Source organism: Zootoca vivipara, chromosome Z2 (genome assembly GCF_965207765.1).
Source record: "Zootoca vivipara chromosome Z2, rZooViv2.hap1.1, whole genome shotgun sequence".
Taxonomy (NCBI): Eukaryota; Metazoa; Chordata; class Lepidosauria; order Squamata; family Lacertidae; genus Zootoca; species Zootoca vivipara.
The window spans coordinates 26,519,365-26,540,252 of record NC_142585.1 but is presented as its reverse complement, the minus strand read 5'-3'; the positions used below and the strand labels follow the sequence as shown (position 1 = coordinate 26,540,252).

Sequence of the window (20,888 nt, the reverse complement as noted above, 5' to 3'; positions counted from 1 at the left end):
AAAGGCAGAGCCTTGCAACCCTTAATATTCATGCTGTCTCTTCGTGCCTGTGATGCCTGAAAGGGGGTTGACTTCGAAAGTTCAATAGCCTTCCATGTTGTGTAAGCTCACAGGCTCTTACATGAGCACATAAGAAAAGTCCTGCAGGGTCAGGCTAATGGCCCATCCAGTCCAGCCTCCTGTTCTCATAATGGCCAACCAGATGCCCATTATGGGAAACCTGCAAGGTGGACTTAAGTGCAATAGCAACTCTTCCTACCTGCAGTCTCCAGCAACTGGTATTCAGAGGTATACTGCCTCAGACATTGGTGGGAGAACATAACAGAAAATAACACTGTAGCATAACTTGGGTTATCCAAGTTGGTGGCCATCACCGCCTTCTGCTTTTTTGCTATACGCACAGCACCCACACTTCCACTTGTGCCATGCCTAGGAAGCAAAGGTCAGGGTATTCTTCTGCTTGACCCTCACTTTCTAGGCACGGGTCAAAGTGGTTTCCTCCTAACCCTCCTCCTTTTGCAGGAAAAACCGCTCTTTAGCAATTGTTGTTGTTGTTGTTTAGTCGTGTCCGGCTCTTCGTGACCCCATGGACCAGAGCACGTCAGGCACTCCTGTCTTCCACTGCCTCCCGCAGTTTGGTCAGACTCATGTTGGTAGCTTTGAGAACACTGACCAACCATCTTTCCCAACCACTGTCCAACCATCTTTCCCAACACTGGGTCTTTTCCAGGGAGTCTTCTCTTCTCATGAGGTGGCCAAAGTATTGGAACTCAGCTTCATGATCTGTCCTTCCAGTGAGCACTCAGGACTGATTTCCTTAAGAATGGATAGGTGTGATCTTCTTGCAGTCCATGGGACTCTCAAGAGCAGGCATCCCCAAACTCCGGCCCTCCAGATGTTTTGGCCTACAACTCCCATGATCCCTAGCTAACAGGACCAGTGGTCAGGGATGATGGGAATTGTAGTCCAAAACATCTGGAGGGCTGAAGTTTGAGGATGCCTGCTCAATAGTCTCCTCCAGCACCATAATTCAAAAGCATCAATTCTTTGGCGATCAGCCTTCTTTATGGTCCAGCTCTCACTTCTATACACCACTACACATCTTTAGCAATAGAGTGGAACAAATGGTAATTCCGGGGGAACCTAAATTGCCATTGGGTCCAGTTGAACACTAAAGAGTAGTTTTTCCCAGGGAGGAAGTAGCAGGACAAGAGGAAGTACAAATAAGCCTGAAGATCTGTCAGGTAACTGGAGTCCTGCCTGCCTACCCCCCCCCCATCATTTTTATTTACAGACATTTGCACCTGTGTTCAAACTGAGAGGCTATCAAACAACATAATTTTCTGTTACAGCGAACAGCAATAATATCCAAACTATGCAACAGAGAAGTATATTTTAATAGGTGGCTGTTGCTGTTGTTGGCATATGTTAATAATCTGGTTTTGGGGCACTGAACTCTTTTTACAGTCTTAACAGTAAAATGGAGTACATACTGAAAAGCTATTTTCAGCTATCTGGATTTATTTGAACGTGGTCTCGTCTGCTGTTCCTATTTTTATGTTACCTCCCCCCGTGCAGCCTGCACCCCACTATCTCTACATTACATAAAGGAAATATAGCAGAGGGCTTTAATAACTGGAGGTGTGGTACTATAAAGCATGAAAATTGTCACTGTAATAAACTTCCCTAGTTTATTACAACCACTAAAATTAGAAATCATGAGCAGAAGAGAGGGTTTAGCTGTTCTGTTGCTTTAAAGCATAAGATGAGGTACCTGCTACTTTGTAAGCTATGGGCCCTGCAGTGAAATGGAATGAAATCCTGCAAGCCTTCCTCTTTATTGGTGAAGAACTTCCCAAGTAAGGCATAGAGGGAAGACACACAAACCTAATGGAAAATGTTAAACTAAAGTTTATTATGATTGGCCCCCTTTGGCAGTGGAGGCTGCTCCATCCGGGCAAATAGGGTGCCGTCCCACCAACTTCAATCTGCCCTCTGACAGCTCCACCTGTCCTGCCTTCTTCCTTGCAACCAGCCTAGGGAGCAGCACTGTCCATCAGACTTCTCATCCTGTTAATGTGTTCCTGGTAGCCTAGTTGCTGTGCTCTGAGCTTCCATACAAACCTCAAAGGCAACTTCACATAGAGCACATTACAGTACAGTAAGCCCACAATGAACAGACATTCAGCTTTACTGCTTGGCCAAAAAAATTAAAAGGAAAAGGGACGGGCACCTGGGGCATCACTTGCTATTGAACCCAATGGCTTTTTAGTGTATACATGATTTTGGCTTTAGACACAATCCCCGGACTGTAGCCCCTGCATAAATTGCAGGCTTACTGTAATTCAGTCTTGAGGTTATCAAAGCTTGGGCCACTGTGACCAGAGCATTCCTGTACAGAAATGACTGTGGCTGGACAAACCACCAAAGCAGACAACAAGGCCCTCCTAGTGCTAGAAGCCCCCTTTTGTGTTGTGTTGCAGTTAGCAAAGCCCCCCTTTTGCGCCCATCAGAAACTGCTGCACTCTGTCCCCAGGTCCTCCCCAGTGGTGGGAGGGAATGCTCAGATTAGAAGGTCCTTTCACGTGGCACTTCATTGCATGCATGAATTTAGAGCACCCCAAATGCTGAAAATGACTGCCATGTGTAGAATGGATCTTCTAGGTAATCAGACTTTCAAATCTGCCCTACTTTGCAGAGAAACACCCTCTATTTCAAGGGCTGTCCAGTGGTCTTTCATAAAATGTAGCTATGTACATGCAGGTGTATGAATGCAATTTTTTAAAAAAATCTTGTCAATTAAAAATAAATTCAATATATCTCACTGTACTGAGGAAGACAGTAGCCAGGCAGCTTCCATGCCTTCTCAATCTGCTGACCAGGTGCCAGCTACTTTGAAACTTCAATGCTATTTCTACCCTCTGTTCTTAGGGGTTCAGAATCTTTAAACTAGGCCATGCCTTACAATGAAAGCACAAGGGGTTCCCCCAATGAATCCTAAGAACTGCAGCTTGTTAAGGGTTGTGAGAATTATAGCTCTGTCAGAGGTAAACTGCAGATTCCAGGATTCTTTGGGGGGAGCCATATGCTTTCAATTCAATATGGTTTAAATGTGTGGTGTGGATGTTATCCTAGATTTGGATTGGGTAGCCGTTGAGGATGCCTTCAATATAGGACTGACCACTGGGAAGTAGAATAAATGAGCACCCTTGTTTCTTGTCAGATGTAATGGTGGACTGGTTTAAGTCTTTCATTACAACATGTGAGAAAAGAGAAGGAGGTGCAGAAGGGAGCATATGATCACAAAGTTCACTTTTAGTCCAATAAACCATGGTTTGTTGGACTGAGATTGCTATGTCTGATCTGGACTGAAGAGAAAGAGGGAACCAGACTTTAACTACATAACTCATTTAGATGCCACAGATGAGTACATAAAGCTACAGTTAACTCCCCAGTGTAAACCTTTCTTGACTTTTAAGACTCTGTATATACTGATAGATTAAGTGACAAGCATAGCTGCCAAGTTTTCCCTTTTCTCGCGAGGAAGCCTATTCAGCATAAGGGAAAATCCCTTTAAAAAGGGGGTAACTTGGCAGCTATGGTGACAAGATCCAGTTCTCAGAATAGTGATCCAAATGAGTACAGATGGCACTTGCTATTCCTTGATGGTGTAATGAATGGAGCAACCTTGCTTGTGAAAAGGCATAAAGAATCCCATTAGACCCATGGACTTGTTTCAAATGTAATGCCAAACCATGGTTAGGCACTACATATATGGACTTTGAATGGAACTTGGGCTCATACACATACCCCCTTAGAATGTAGACACTTAGAGATTGCTGTTGTTGAATGGTATGAAAATTGTTTAAATAAATATACAGTACAAAATTCAAATAAATGAGGTGCTTTCCTTGTTTTGAGGCAAACCATAGCATACCATTTTGTTTTATCCTGCAAGTCAGGAGTGGTCACCAGTGTTTGGTTTTGGTATCCAATCCTGCTTGACATAGCAAGCACAAACCATAGTTTGCTAGCATGGTTGAAACAGTAAACCATGAGTTGTCTCACAGCAGCAAAGTAGGGACAGAATTACCATGCATTAAGAGTGGGTGTGTGAGATCTCAAGGCTCCTTTAAGGCCCATTCTCAAATGCAAAGCTTTTTAGGGATTAAATCTGTACAGTTAAGGTATCTTTAGGTTTCAGTCATTAGGCTGTTACTCAGCACAAAACATCACAAATGTGAGTCTGAAACCTGCTTGGTGTCTAACAAGAAATGATGGTGTGATCACACCTTTAGCTTGCTATGATATCATTTTGAACCCCTCTGGACTGAGTCGTGTGATGTGTCAAACTACTTTAAGAGAATAAAGATGAGTGTGATAATAATAAACCACTTTGTGTACAGATGGCAAAAAATAATAATTGAATGCAGAGCTGCTAACATTTCTAAAAAAGGTTTGTCCTCTTTTTTTTAACATGAGATCTGACTGTGTCATTCTCTGAAGGTTCCTGCTCAACAGCTCATGTCAGGAGAACTGGCAAAAAGAAAAGAAAAGAAAATCTTATTCAGGTCATTCATTGAAAATAACCTTGGGAGAACTGTGCAGTTCTTGGAGTAAAATAATGTATTCCTCTGTCTCTGTAAAAAGAAAAAGAAAAGAAAAAACTAAAAAGGAAAATGAGCTGCCCTAAACACAAGCTAAACCTGTCAGAGCAGCATGGATCCATGCTCTGTTAAGAACTGAGAATTAGCAATTTACAAACCATGCTTTGTCAGATGTTGTGTTATCAGCAAAGGCTTTTTCTTTGTAATGATGGCTTTGCAACCAGGGGAGTCATTAACTGAAAATTGTGTTTGCAAACTGTCAAGGTACGACATAAAACCCTCAAAAACGCCAGAAGTGTTATAGTTTTTGACCTATATGCTGTCCTTACCTTGTTGTCATGGCCCCAACCATAGGATTTTACTGGGTGCGGTGGATGACGCTGCTGAGGGCAAGACTCAGGCTACTTCTTTGGAGTGAGAGTTGTCAGTATCTTATTTACTGTCCTACTGCCTAGATGCAGGAGATGTGCCCTGTGCAGTACTTGCATCTTGCCAGCCTTGCAGGTCAGAGACCTCAAAAGCTGGCAAAGTGCTTTTAACAACTCTACCTGCTCCTCCATGAAGGCAGAGTGAACTAAATTACAGATCTTGTCATCCCTTATAAAGCTTTAGCTCCATGCTGAGACAACATCTTCTGATAACTACCATAAGAGGAGAGAATTGCAGCCAGCAGGGCTCATTTGGAGCTGTCCAGCGTTCTGTTTTTGTTTGCCTTTGTTTAGGAAAGCATTTGTCAAGACTTCCCTTTCTTTGCCCAACTTTGCCTGCTTTAACTTGGCTTTGCCTGACTTGGCTAGGCTTTAGCTGCTGGATCTGACCTTTCCTACCTTATCCATTTACTCACCTTGACTTGTCTTCACCTACATGGTTCCCCTGTAAGTATCTGACTTACAGCACTTGGAAGACAAAAGAAAAGCAGACAAATATGCAGCCATACAATCACCTTAACTAACAGGGAAGGACTAACAGGAAGTGGGATGTGGGTAGCACTGTGATCTAAACCACTGAGCCTAGGGCTTGCTGATTGGAAGGTTGGTGGTTCGAATCCCCGCAACAGAGTGAGCTCCCATTGCTTGGTCCCAGCTCCTGCCAACCTAGCAGTTTGAAAGCACATCCAAGTGCAAGTAGATAAATAGGTACCGCTCCAGAGGGAAGATAAACAGTGTTTCCGTGCGCTGCTCTGGTTTCACCAGAAGCTGCTTAGTCATGCTGGCCACATGACCTGGAAAAACTGTCTGTGGACAAACGTCGGCTCCCTCGGCCAGTAAAGTGAGATGAGCACCGCAACCCCAGAGTCGTTCACGACTGGACTTAACTGTCAGGGGCCCTTTACCTTTTTAACAGGGAAGGAAGCTGCAAAAGGGAAATGGATTCCACTGAAGTCCAAGATTAATGTTGTAGTAAAGGAGTGCCATGTCTTTTCTGACCAAGTAGGGGTTTCATTTAGAGTGCACTTCTTCCCCCTCAGCCCCCAAATGTGTCTGATCATATACAATGGGGGTGCATCTGACTTTGCTGTACACATGGAATAACTGCTGTTATAAACAATTCATTATGCAATCTTATAAGCATCTGATCAAAAAGAAGCCCATTAAGTTCAAAAGGAGTTATTTCAGCATTGTGTGTATAGAACTGCAGTCTAAGGCTACAATCACATACCTACCTACTAGGGAGTGCGCACTACTGAACTCAGTGAGCTTACTTCTGCCTTGCATGCAAAAGGTGCCAGGTTCTATCTCTGCCATCTCTAGGTAAAACTGGGAGGGACTCCTGCCTGAAACTCTGGACAGCCACTGTCAGTCAGTGTAGACAATACTCAACTAGATGGACCAAAGGTCTGACTCATACATATCTATGTTGCTAGATATGTATAGGATCATGCTGCAAATGATCATCTTTATCAGGCTTGCACATACTCTGAAAGTGCACCAATGTATCACAACCTGATCCTGAACATAACTAGTCTTAGCATTTGGACTTTGCTGAATTACACATTTCTCCCACTGCTGTATTTTCCCTCTTCAAAATCTGAAATGACCCCTCTGCTGAGAAGTCTCTATCCCCACTCCCTGCCCCCATGCGTAGGCAGACAAGGTCAGTCTATTAGTTAAGCAGAAGCATGCTTAACATCAAACGGCAGGCTTGGACAACAGCCCGGATTGGAATGACTTAACAACATGGGAGTTGCTGCGTCATTAAACTCTAAACGATAGACTTGGACAACAGCCCGGATTGGAAGATTGGAATGAAGTCAGGAAAACCTGCACTGGCAAATAGTTGAAAAAATACATATTTACAAATAAAGCTGTATTCGATGGATGAAAGGATATATGATTTCTGACATGATTGAGAATCGCATAGCCAGGGACGGAGAACTTTAAAGTGTTGAGATCAGAATGTAGAAAATATGAGAACAACAAGAAGAAGGCAGGAATGAAGATATTGGAGATATACTTCAAGAGGTCCAGACTATGGGGAGCCTGGAAAAAGTAATAATTAATAATTTGAACTGTAATTTGGTTTTTTAAATTTTAGTTTATTGTTTTTAATTGGATTATGATTATGGATATGTTAATTGGATGTTTTTATTGGAAAATTAATAAAAATGATTTTTTTAAAAAAGGAGAACTTTTCAAAGGCTTGTGAACAAGGCAAGATTTGACTTATGAGCTTCTTGACCTTCAATTCATACCCTAAGCCACTATGCTTCAGAAGTTCTCAGTGGTCTTTTTGATGGGCCCTCCCTCCATCCCATCAGCTCCAAAGCAGTCACAAACAAGCTCTGTGTCAGAACACTTTTCCTGGACCTTTCTTTTTTTACCGTGTTCTACACATTGTGTGAAGACAACCCTGAGGTGTACCCTATGGGGTAATCCAGCTAATCCTGACTCTTTCATGAATGTAATTTAATTGTACGCATATTTCCAAACATGCTATTTAGTGTAGAAAAAAGGCAAGTAATGAGGGAAATTGAATATTGCACAGTGTGGGGAATGTGGATAGAGAGAGTTTTTTCTCTCACTCCCTCATAACATTAAGAACCTGGAGCCATTCAGTGAAGCTGAATGTTGGGAGATAGGTTTATTTTTATTTATTTAGTTTATTTATGTACGACTGTCTGCACAAGCCCCGGGGCAGTATACAACAAGTCAAAAAAGTAAAAATTCATTAAAATTGCACAACCCAAAACAGCATGTGCTGACAGATCAATGAATGACAATTACTAATAGTGGCAGCAATCAACTTTCTCTTCCCCCAAACACCACCTGAAAAAGGGGTGTCTTGACTAACTGCCTAAAACCATAGAGCACTGGGGCCAGGTATACCACAGTAGGGAGGAAGTTCCACGTATAAAGAGCCACCATTGAAAAACGTCATTTCTGGTTCTCCACACCACATACCTCAATATGTGGAGGGACCATCATGAGGGTTTCATCCACTAATCCTCAATTATGAGCAGGTTAATATGCAGAATATGTCCTTGCAAATATTGGTGTCCCAAACCATTTAGGTCTTTGAATGTCAAAGTAAGATTCAGTACAGACAAAAGGAATCACTTATTCTTGCAGCACATGGTTAAGCTATAGGATCCATTTTCACAATGTGTGGTAAAGGCCACCATCTTAGATGGCTTTGAAACAGAATGAGATAATTTCAGAGAGGGTGATGGGTCTGTCTGTGGCTACCAGTCATTGATGCAGAGGCCCCATCCAGGTGCTGTTGCGGAATGGCAAGATAAATGGCTCTTGGGGATTCTGCGGAAATGCCACGATTGTATTTGTTGTCATTTGGTTTTAATATTATTTGTAAGCAACCTTGGGAATTTTATACCAAAAGGTGGTGAAAACAGGTAGATTAAAGATCATCAGGTTTCCAAAGGGATTCCTATTATTATTATTATTATTATTATTGTTATTCCAATATTCATTAAAACAATACAAAGCATCTTCAAATCAATCCAAGTACATTCGTTTGCACTTTTTACATATTCCATTGCTTAACTATAGAAAATCAAAAATCAAAATTGCGAAACATCAAGAAAAAAGAAAAAAGAAAGAAAACAGAAAAAGTATAAAGAAAAAAAGAAGACAAAAGAAAAAAAGAAATAGAAAGAAAGAAAAGGGGGAAAAATTCAAGTAAAAATAGGTTAAGGTCCATACAGAAAAAAAGTTCATCTCAAAACATAAAGCTTCCACCGCTTTCAGCACAGTAATTCATATTACATCTTAATCCTCCTGTCAAGTAATGTTTTAATATGAATCCAACCTTTAAGCCTATCCGACAATCATAATCTTCATAAACTTCTCATCCTTACAAGGTTATTCTAAACATAGCCGTGTTTTAGTCCCCTTGTCTGTTTTCTTTAGATAGTCGTTTAAGCATTCCCATTGTTTTTTAATCCTGTCTTTTGGTTTTTGTCGTATTATATCTGTAAGTTTCGCCAGTTCCAGGTATTTGCATAGTTTATTTATCAATTCTCCTTTTGTTGGTGTAAGGGTTCCTTTCCAATTTTTGGCAATTAACATTCTAGCGGCTGTCGTCGCATATAAGAATATATTAGTTCTATCATGTGGTATATTGCTACCTAGGATGCCCAGGAGATAGGATTCTGCTTTTTTAGAGAAAGATATTTTTATTAGCTTTTGAATTTCTGTATGTAGCATTTGTCAGAACTTTTGCACCTCTGGGCATGTCCACCACATATGGAACAGAGATCCGACCGCACTTTGGCACCTCCAGCATTTGTTGTTCATATTTTTTATTCATTTTCGCTAGCCTGTCCGGTGCCAAGTACCATCTGTGATGGAGTTTCATAAAATTCTCTCTTAGAGAATAGCAGGCTGTAAACTTTATACTATTCATTCAAAATTTCTTCCAGTCATCTAATTCTATTTCATATCCTATATCCTGTTCCCATTTGCACATATTTTTATTTTTCACTTCATGTTTTATTTCTGATTCTTCTAGGAGCCTATACATTTTTGAAAGTAATTTTTCATTGCAATTCAAAATTTCTTTTTCAAATCATGTTATTTTGTTTTCGAATCCCCTTGTTTTGTTTTTTTCTTTCTCAAATGTTGCCTTAATTTGAACATATTCCAACCAGGATACTCCTTTATCTTTTAATTCCTCATAGTTTTTCAATGTAATATTTCCATTTTCATTTTCCGTTATGCTCATTTGTATCATTGATTTGGAGGGGATTAGACAAATTGATTGAGGGTAAAGCTATCAATGTCCACTAGCCCCAACGGTTATGTTCCACCTCCATTGTTGGGTGGCAAGATGCCTCTGGATGCCAGTTGCTGGGGATTGCAGGTAGGGAGGGTGCTGTTGTGCTCAGGCTCTGCCTATGGGCTTCTCTTAGGCATCTGTCTGGCCACTGTGAAAGCAGAATTTTCTACTGTGATGGGTCCATCATACTATGATGGATCTAGCAGGGTTCTACTTAGGTTCTTATATGTTGCATTTTTAGGTGTACAGCTAAAATGGGTGAGGAAACACAGGCACTTCTCTTCTCAGTGATTCAGGCACTGAGGTGGGATGTTCTGCAGAAGGCTCTCCATAGAATGCACACTGGGAGGTGCATCCAAATGAGTGCAATGGGAGTAGAACGGCAACACCTGAACATTCAAATATGCACCTGAATGTGGATCAAAATGTGAATCCAAACAAGCGTCCCATTAAGAGCAGTGGAGTAACTAGATGCAATCTTCACTTTACTGTGCATCCAATTTCCACCCCCTGGAAATCAATAATGTATCTGAGGAACCTTGAGTTTCAGCAGCTAGTCAAGGTTGTGGGGAAGCAGGAGGGGAAAGGAACAGATATTGCACATCCCAAGTCTCAGCGATTTATATATTTTTACAGATTAAATAGCACTCTGCTGCCACTGAGATCTTTTTGACAATGCTTCCCATGAAGTACTTTTGACAGTCACAAGGCAAATGTGTGCAGCATTCACCTGCAATTAGTCACACTTCAAGGAGATGTGGCTGTTTGGTTGGAGAGGTCAGGTGATGTGCAGAGCTCTGTGGATATTTGTCGATGCTGGCAGAAAACTGAACTTGCCAGGTTACAAAATGGAATTGCTTGGAAAGGTTGCTGTGCGCTTACGTTTCAGCATTCTGAGCACCAGATGTCGATAATAAGGCCACAACAGGGGATGCATTAAAGCCTCAGCCTTAGCTGCAAGGTACATTGATAGCTTAATAGCACAGCACTGTGGTGCCGGCAGCTTTTAGACTATTTACATCTCGTTCTCTTTCAAGCGTCCCTCCCTCTACCTTTTAAAGTGGAGGTGTTCAGGCAACAATTCCTTCTAAATAACAGCTTGAACTTAACACTAAGAGAACAATAAGAGTGTAAAAGGGCTGTGTAGACTTTTTGATTGGCCATTTCCCCAGGTATTGTGAAGCTTCCAGTCTGATAAATCCCAGATATATTTTTAACACTAGAACATGCAGACGTCCAGTGAAGCTGAATGTTGGGTGGTTCAGGACAGACAAAAGAAAATTCTTCTTCATGCTGAGCACGGTTAAACTCTGGAACTTGCTCCCAACTTGGAGGGTTTTAAAGGAGCATTAAACAAATTCACGGAGGAGGAGAAGGTTACTAGCCCTGGTGAATATGTTCCACCTCCACTGTTGGAGGCAGTATGCTTCTGAATACCAGTTGTTGGGAACTGCAGGATGGGAGAGACTTGGGTCACATCCACACCATGCATTTAAAGCACTCTTATACCATTTTAATAGTAATGGCTTTCTTAAAGAATTCCAGGAACTGTAGTTTGTTTAGGGTGCTGACAGTTGTTAGGAGACCTATCACAGGGATACAATTCCCTGCACCCTTATCAAAGTCCCAAGATTCTTTGGGGAAGCTGTGATTGTTGCAGTAGATAAGAGTGACATAAGAGTGATCTAAATGTAGAGTGTGGATGTGTCCTTGTTCTTTGCTGCCCTGGAGAGCAGGGCTAGATCTAAAGGGCTTAACGTACAAAAGGATAGGCTTTGAGTTGAACACTGGGAGAAAGTTATTGATGCTAAGACCTGTCCAAACAAAGCAGGGCTGGGGAACATGTGGCCCTAAATATGTTGCTTGGCTAAAACTCCCACCATTCCTGACTATTCACAACAACAATATTAATAGTGCATCCCATGGAAAAAATGGGTGTATAACCTAAACACCAATATAAGATAAAGCACCACCTCATGAACCCCTGCCAGGACTGGCATTTTGAACTCCAAACTCCATATCTTCTCTGTTCTACATCACACTGTCTCTGAACTTTGAGCTGCCTGGTAATGAAATGTCTCTTAATTTCATCAGCTACTCCAGACATTGCTTCTGCTTCTGTCAAATCAACTTAATATTGACTGAAGTGTTGAGTGAATATTCTGCAGTAATCCATTCAGGTCTTCGGGTGGCTTGGTGTTGAGATGGCTAGAGGCCCAGGCCATTGTTGGAAGGTGTTGAGAACTCAGTCCAACCTCTCTGGAGGCATATTATGTTGGTATAACATTAATGAAACTGGCGGAAGTGAGCAGTGACTGAAAGATGAGTCTTACTTACAGCAATACTTCAGTCTGGAGATTTTGTACTTCCTTGGCCTGTGTGAATGGCCTGTTAGTCTGCAGCGTACTTGGCACATTGGTCCCATTCTTTCAGTATCTGTTTTATTTTTATTTTTTTTAAACATAATTTTTATTGATTTTACAAATTACAAAAGATGGTACATACATATACACCTTTTCCACCTTCTTCCCACCCCCCTCCATGGGTCCTCCCCTGCCACAGAAGTATCCCACGCAGGTGAACAGTCAGAAGTGGTCCATTTTATGATTGGATTTCTGTCCTCCTCCCCCTCCCCTGCCCCCGAAGCCCCCCCTGCCACCAGGGAGCTCCAGTGAACCAGGGCAGTACGCAGGAGTTCATCCATCCAACCATCTATTGTCATACCAAAAAAAAAAGAAAATACAAAAAGAGAAAAAGAGAAAAAAGAGAAGAAAAAAAAAAGACAAAAAGGAAAAAAGACAAAAAAAAATTCATCATAATTGTTAAATTCATAATTGTTAAACCATATTTTGTGGGCTTCCCCACCCTCCCCCCTTCCCCGGTTTTCCTCCCTTATTTATCATCTTCAACAGTTTCATAATTCATATTTTATAACATACACCTTTATATCTTGTACCACTTTTAAACTAACTATTATCATTTTCGCCTATTGTCCAATCACTGAGAAATCAAACTCCCATTTTTTCTTCCCGTGCCTAATTTTTACCCCTCTATAGGCCTCCATATTTTCACCTTTTTCCAGAATCAATTCACTTTTTAAACCTATAATTATTCCCAAACTAACCTTACACCCCCCCCGAGTACCGGCTCCACCCCACCAATCCAGCAAGTTCCATAGTCAGCAGTCCAGTTATAGTCCTATTAACCCATCCTTACAATCACAACTTCACTTTCCCTTCACCCCACCCCCTGTTTACAGTCTTTTGCCATCCAGGCCTCCATATCAGACCCCTGAGCTTCTTCTCTTCTCTGCTTAATTTTTCCTTCTTCCCTGTGGTCATTCTGGAGTTCCAGTAAGTCCAATCGTGCCCCCCTCGAAGGGGAGGCACTCCATCCAACTTTTTGTAGAGTAAAATCATCATTTTTTTCGTGATGGGCTTCATTTTGTGTTAAGTCATCACAGTCCTCATCATTGTCATTCTCACATTCATCTTCTTCAGTTTCAAAAGCTTCATCTTCTAAGAAATCATATTCTGCCATAATCATCTGGAATTGTTGCTGTAACACTTGCCGTTGTGTCTCCTCTTGACATAGTTCTATTCTTGCTTCCCACATTAAGGTCAAAACAGTCCGCTGAAACTCAGGCGGGTACCTTTTTGTTGACATAGTTCAGTCCTGTCAAGGTCAAACCTTGTCACATGGGGTGGAATATAATCGCAGTCTATTTTCTCGACTCCATTTTAACAAGCTGGCTGCATTCTTAAAAATAAAGTTCGAACTCACATTTCAAAAGTATATAAACCAAAAAAGAATTTCCAAAAAGTCCAGAGATAAAGATAGAAATAGAATTTAACTATAAATCCTGATCAACTCACTGGATTGTCTGGGCTGCCGGCTCCCGAGGAACAGAAAGGTCTTTCTTAGTCTTAACTTCTTTCTGCAGGGCAATCACAGCCACAGTCTCTCTCCCCTTTTACCCTGCATTTAGGGGAGATTCTCTTTGATGCCTTTGAGGAATCCTTTTAAGTTGAAATCTTCTGTTTACGGCTTCGGGTTTCTGTTTACTGTCTCTTATGTTACCGTAGGGGGGGGTGGCTTCCTCTTTTCCCCTCTCTCCCAGGTCCAAATTGTTGCCTTAATTTACATTCCAAAGAATCCAAATTACTCACAGTCTATTCATTTGCTGAATGTTCTTTGAAGAATTGGCCACCTCCACTTCCCAGACTCGCAGCTTCGCACTCTCAGAGCAGCAATGTCAGCCTGTCCGCCGCGGTTCACCTCCTCGCTCTCGGGGGCTTAAACAAAGCCGATCCGGGGAGGAGATAGCCCGCTTTTGGCGCCGCCAGGCAAAATCTGTCCCCAAAAAGCTCGATTTGGGGCTTTTAAGGAGGTTTCGCTTCGCTGGAACGATTCCCTCCACCTCTGAAGCGCCGAGGTCCGCTCCGCTGTGCGGACCCCCGTCTGAGCAAGATGGCGTGGTCAACCGGAAGCCCCTTTCAGTATCTGTTTTAAACCCATGAATGAATGAATTAGTTATTCTAAATTTATTAGAGCTATTTCTCTCTGGGTGTCACACAGGAAAATACCGAGACATAAAATCACAAAACCCAGCACAATACTATATGTCCTTTATATCTTTTTGATGTCCTTTATTATGCATGTTCCTGATCTGCCATGATTTATACGGTTTCTGAAAGAAAGATCTTAACTCATTTATTCATTTTGTGCAGGTCCCCACATTGATGATGGACACTCAGTTTTCGGAGTTCACCCCTGATATAACCCCCATAATGCTGGCGGCTCACACCAACAACTATGAAATCATCAAGCTGCTAGTCCAAAGACGGGTCACGATCCCACGCCCACACCAGATCAGATGCAATTGTGTGGAATGCGTCTCCAGTTCTGAAGTAGACAGCCTGAGGCATTCCAGGTCAAGGCTGAATATTTACAAAGCTTTGGCCAGCCCTTCATTGATTGCCTTATCTAGTGAGGACCCAATCCTGACGGCCTTCCGGCTGGGTTGGGAGCTAAAGGAGCTCAGCAAAGTGGAGAATGAGTTCAAGGCTGAGTATGAGGAGCTTTCACAGCAGTGCAAGAGGTTTGCTAAAGACCTTCTGGACCAGGCACGGAGCTCCAGGGAGCTAGAAATCATCTTGAACCACAGGGATGACCAGAGCGAAGAATTAGACCCTCAGAAATGTCATGACTTGGCAAAGCTAAAGGTAGCAATAAAGTACCATCAGAAAGAGGTAAGGGCTGTTTTCCTACTTGGGGGTGGTCCAAAACTCTATGCATATGTCATGGGCTAGAAGAGCATTCCCCAAACCAATACCTCCACCCTGAAAAGTTCTTGCTAGACTCAAACTCCCATCAGCACCTGCAGCCTGCATGGCCAAGGTTAAGTAGTTATATGAGTTGTGGTCCAGTAACATCCGGAGGGCACCAGACTGGGGAAGGCTGGGACAGCATGTATTTCCAGGCGGGATGTAACATGCTCTTTACAATCAGTAAATGAAGAGAGTGGTGGTCTACCATCAATAAATATTCCCTGGGCAGATTATAACAAATGTAAATAAATTCATGATTTCGAAATTTACAATTTCTTTGGTTTATTGTAATGGTTCCTTAACTTGGGGTTCTTGGTGTGGTCTTCCTGAGGGAAAAGTCATAGTTAATTAGTCAAATTTATCCAGCAGCACAGTGTGGGTTGCTGGTGCCCAGGGTGGGATAAATGTTGTGCCCCCATGGTGGACTAGGCAGCTCGGGGGGGGGGCACATGGAGCCTGCACGGAGGGAAAATAGAGCCCTCCTCCATCCAACTCCTCACCCGCTGCCTCCATCCACCTTCCCTGCCACGCCTCTGAATTTACCACCTGTGTGGAAATCTACTGTGAGATTGCTGTAAGTCATAGTGACTACAAAAATCAACTCAACAGCTGAAGCTTACACCCTCTAATGCTGGGGGGAATTAGGCCCTGGGCGATTTAAGGAAAAATCTACCTTCTATCCATGCCTTTTGGCATTAAAAAAACCTGGCTTCTGACTTGGTCCTGGATAAAGTATCATGTTGCAGCAACCATGGATGCTTGGTGGGTCTGTGACTCTAATGGTTCATATGATAGTGAGGCAAGCTACTTTTGTTATCCCCCCCCCTCTGAAACAGAATTCCTTAAAGTGTCTTTTGCTTATTAAGCTGTATTTTCATATACAAAGGGTCCTATTTGGCTTTGTACTGGTAGTCTCTTAATAAAGGATTTGTCATTGTATATTGGTGTGGATTCTTAGGGCAGGCATCCCCAAACTGTTTTGGCCTACAACTCCCATGATCCCTAGCTAACAAGACCAGTGGTCAGGGATGATGGGAATTGTAGTCCAAAACATCTGGAAGGCCTGTCTTAGGGTAAGCTTTGTCTCCTTATCTGGCACCTGGCTGTTTGGTTGTTGTTACTGAGAAACTTGTGGGCTTGGGGCTCAGGGGACCTTATCTTGATTGCTTAGTGGGAATTTAAACCCTAGGTGAATATATTTTTATTCACCTAGGTCAGGCATCCCCAAACTTCGGCCCTCCAGATGCATAGCTGCCAAGTTCTCCCTTTTTTAAAGGGAAATTCCATTATGCTGAATAGGCTTCCTCGCGAGAAAAGGGAAAACTTGGCAGCTATGTCCAGATGTTTTGGACTACAATTCCCATAATCCCTCACCACTGGTCCTCTTAGCTAGGGATCATGGGAGTTGTAGGCCAAAACATCTGGAGGGCCGCAGTTTGGGGATGCTTGACCTAGGTCATATACATTGTTTTAGGCTATATCTGTTGCAATTTTGGGGTGGGGTGGGGGACAGAGTCTGTCTTATTGTTACATGTTAGTTTGAACTTTGCATTTTTTATATTGCTTTGTGTAGAGAGCTAGTGTGGGTAGTAGCTGGGAGTGTCAGACTAGGACCTGAGAGAGACTAGGGTTTAAATTCCCACTAGGCAATCAAGATGACCATGGCTCATCACTGCCCCTCAGTGACCATGGGCTCATCACTGCCCCTCAGACCAACCTACCTTACAGGGTTGTTGTGAGGAATCAATGAGGAGGGGGAGAACCATGTACACCACATTGCACTCCTTGGGGAAATGAGTAGGAATATAAATGAAATAAATAAATATAGGGAGGACAGGGCATGAATAAATTATTATTATTATTATTATTATTATTATTATTATTATTATTATTATTATTACTGAATCAGAGCAAATAACAATTTAGGTTTTCTGCAAGAAATGGAACTCTCTTTAAGGCTGAATCAGGAAGTGTGGATGCCCAGAAGAAGCCCATAGGCAGAGCCTGAGCACAACAGCACCCTCCCTCCCTCCCTGCAATCCCCAGCAACTGGCATCCAGAGGCATCTTGCCACCCAACAATGGAGGTGGAAATAACCATTGGGGCTAGTGGGCATTGATAGCTTTACCCTCAATCAATTTGTCTAATCCCCTACAAATCAATGATACAAATGAGCATTAGGAATCCCTTTGGGGACCTGATGATCTTTAATTTATCCGTTATCACCACCTTTTGATATAAAATCCCCAAGGTTGCTTACAAATAATATTAAAACCAAATGACAACAAATACAACCATGGCATTTCCGCAGAATCCCCAAGATCCATTTAATTAAAACCACTGCACACCAATTAAAAGCCATTAAAAGCCTGGGGAAACATAATTCTTTTTGACCTAGAGCCTAGTAGTAATTGATCATGGCATCACACAAGTGTGTTCCATAGCTAATGTGCTTTGACAACAGTCACATCCACTCTTATGGGCCATTTTAACAGTCATGGCTGCCCTCAAAGAATGCTAGTGCAGCCATGAGTTGTCCACAACTGAAATGGGTTTTGAACCGCAGGTAAACTGCTGCAGTCCATATCAAGATACTGAATGGCTTCACATACACTGTAGCTAGAGATACCCTCACAGGCTCAGATAGGAGCTTCATGGAAGAGGCATGCATTAGGAGTCTGAGTGCTCTTTCATTTCTGATTATAAAATGTTTGTTTGGTGCAGACCTTCTGTTTGTGTCTTCCCCAGCTGTTAAAGAGTATTGCACGCATCTCTCTCTCTCTCGCCTCCCTCTCCCCTCCCCCCCCATCTTTCTTGCACAGTGCATGGAGCACAGGAAAAATTGCTATCCCATCAGTTTACTCATAATCAGTAGTGGCTGGTGAGGTGGTTCAGGTGGGGCAAGGTGAGCTTGGCATGGTGCAGTGCATTGTGAAGGAACCACTGTGATGCTTCTGCTGCCATGCACTACACCACACTAACTGAGTCTCACTCCTTCCTCTCAGTAAGTACCAGTGCTCACTGTGCTGGGAAGCCAGCAGAGCAGCCATGCCCCCCACCCATGCCACCTCACCACCTGCTACTCTTCATAATAACAAATAAAATGAATATGCTTAATAGTGCAATTCTATAGGGTCTACTTAGAAGCAAGTCCTGTTAAATTAAATGGGAATTAATCCTGAGTAAATGCATATATGTTTGCAACCATGGTTAATTTATATAATTTATTATCTCAATAACTGGTGCCAGCCACTAACTTAGATGGCTTTTAAAAAGCATTAGACACTGTGTGAAGGTTGGTGTTTTAGTGCCCCACTTGAAGGCTCCCTGGATACATGGCTGTTGTGAGACACAGGATGCTGGACTAGATTGTTGCTCTGGTTTGAGCCAACAGGGCTCTTGCATTCTAGTGGAGGTGTAAATAAGCAGGAGAATTGCTATCTCTGGTACAAGGAAGTAGTTGGGGTTCAGAGCTTCTCAGAGAAAACAACATGCCCTGTGAATGATTCAAGTTATTTCAGCTGTAACCCTCTAGAATTCCTTCCTTGCCTGTGAGCAGATAAGAGAGTGTTGTCTCCAATGTGGGAACAATTCCCTTGGAGGTGCAAGATCTCTGTGTAGCTCCAGATCTACGATTAGTATCCAATTAGCATCAATTGTTTTGAACTTCAGTCAGCTCTAAGAATGTGTGAGAACATTGAAATGCACGTACAGAACATGGCCAGATGGCGCTTCCTGGTCACACTTACAGTTTATTCATGTCTGTGCAACTGTGAAAACAAAGAGTAATTATTCTGAAGTGCTTCTGAACTGTAGACCAGGTATTTAAGATCACGTTAAACATATGCTGTATGATTTCTCTGGGACTTCAGTGGAGCCTGACAGATAAAGTGTAGTGAATCAAAGTTCAGGATCTCATGGGGTGGGGCTTAGTGAAGCCTGGGGAAGTGGGGTCAAGGGGTGGAGCCAATAGGTCAAGGGACAGCTCCTGGCATCTCAGCATGAATATGGGAGCAGAGGTAATAATGAAGTTGTCAGTCAGGGCTCAGCCCTACCCAGACCTCATATCTAAGGCCAGCTGGATCCTCCACTGATCTCCACATTGCCAGTGATACTAAGAAGCCATTGGGTCTGGACATCCCTGCCCCAGGACTGGAGATCCTTACTCCGGTTGCCTGGGCAGCTCTCCTTTGAAATTTACACTTCTCCAATTTCTGCAACCCAAGAAGGCATATAAAAATGTGCTTATTAGTGAAAAGCACATGAGAACATATTTATATTAGTGAAATCTACTTTTTTTTTGGTGGGGGAGATTCTTACAGAAATGCAAGCTTAGGCAAAATGGTGTACAAAACTGCATATATTATGAGGCATGTGTACAGAAACGCAAATGAATTTTCACACAAACTTTTTTTAAAAAGGAAAGATCCACAAATGTATGTGGACATGGAGCAAACTGAGCTTGATTGGAAACATGAGAAACTGAACTGAAAGATTTGTTCACCACTATCCTCAGATCGGTTTCCCAATGGAACAGCCTTGGAATGAGGGCACAGGGACAGCTTTGAGGGGCAAAACTAATTCATGCCCTTAGAGTTAAATGGTTTGGGGGAGTTGATTTGGACATGAAGTGTGTAGTGATGGGACAGCGACAGGGACTTTATTGATTCTAGTCCAGAGTGAGGATGGGAGCTTGTCCAGAGACACTTGCCTCTTAATAGGAATGGTTGCCTGGTGAGAATAGTGATTAGCTTATCACTTGTTGCAGGTCTTGTTGAAGTTGTGATCTATGTCACCTGAGAGCTTGTGCCTCAACTCTTTTTTTTACCTTCGTCCCTGCAAAACACAATTGTCCAATTCTGCTGGTTCCTCCCCATTAGGCACCAGTCAATCTGCATCTATAGTATGGTGTTCAGCTCTGGGTGTCGTAGACCAGGATAGCAGAACTTCAAGCCTGGGGGCAAAACACAGCCCTCAGTCTAGGACTTTCTATATGGCCCTTGGGACTCTCCCTGGGCCACAGCCCTACCAGTCCTGCTTTGTGCCTTCCTTGAAAGTTCTTTTGCCAGGCTAGAATGTGTTTTTGAACTCTCATAATGCTTCTTCCATGCCCAGAAGAAGGGTGTGCGTCCAAGGGAGAGTCTGGGTATCCAGACTTTGTCTGAGTTGGGTGGAAACAGCCCCAGATTGTCCCAGGCTGCTTGGAGCAATCTAGGGCTATTAGGGATTGGGACCTCAGTGGGCAGGGAGATGTCCGCGGGAAGCAGTCACACTGCATTCCCCTGCAGGAATTGTGCTGGAAAAGCAAAGTGCAGAGTGCTCCTTTGGGGGGGGGGCTGTGCATAGCAGACCCTTCAAATGTCCTTATTTTCCAGAGATGTCCCTGATTTAGAGAAGCTGTTCCAGTTTCTGATTTGATCCTGTAATGCTTTTCCTTAGGACATCCCTATTTTCATTGGAGAAATGTTGGATGGTATGGTAGGATGTCTCTATTTTCACTGGGAAAAATTTGGAGGGTATGGAGTTATCCAATTTCCGAGCCGTCTGAAGGCAATCCTGTATAGGGATGTTTTTTTAAAAAAAATGTTTAATTTTTTAAAATGTTCTTACATATATGGTGGAAGCTACCCAGAGTAGCTGGGCAACCCAGAAAGATATAAATAGTAAAATAGTATAAATAGTAAAATTGCATGCCCATTCTCCATGTCATTGGAGA

The 20,888-nt window shown here is 42.6% G+C and overlaps 1 protein-coding gene across 1 annotated transcript in view; it reads left to right on the top strand.

Annotated features, from left to right (window-relative positions):
• TRPC5 (transient receptor potential cation channel subfamily C member 5) overlaps nucleotides 1-20,888 on the top strand; it is a 166,633-nt gene that overhangs the window by 65,854 nt on the left and 79,891 nt on the right. The window contains exon 3 of the mRNA XM_035112475.3: nucleotides 14,573-15,094. Coding sequence (XP_034968366.1) covers nucleotides 14,573-15,094 — 522 coding nt within the window. The remainder of the gene's footprint in view (nucleotides 1-14,572; nucleotides 15,095-20,888) is intronic.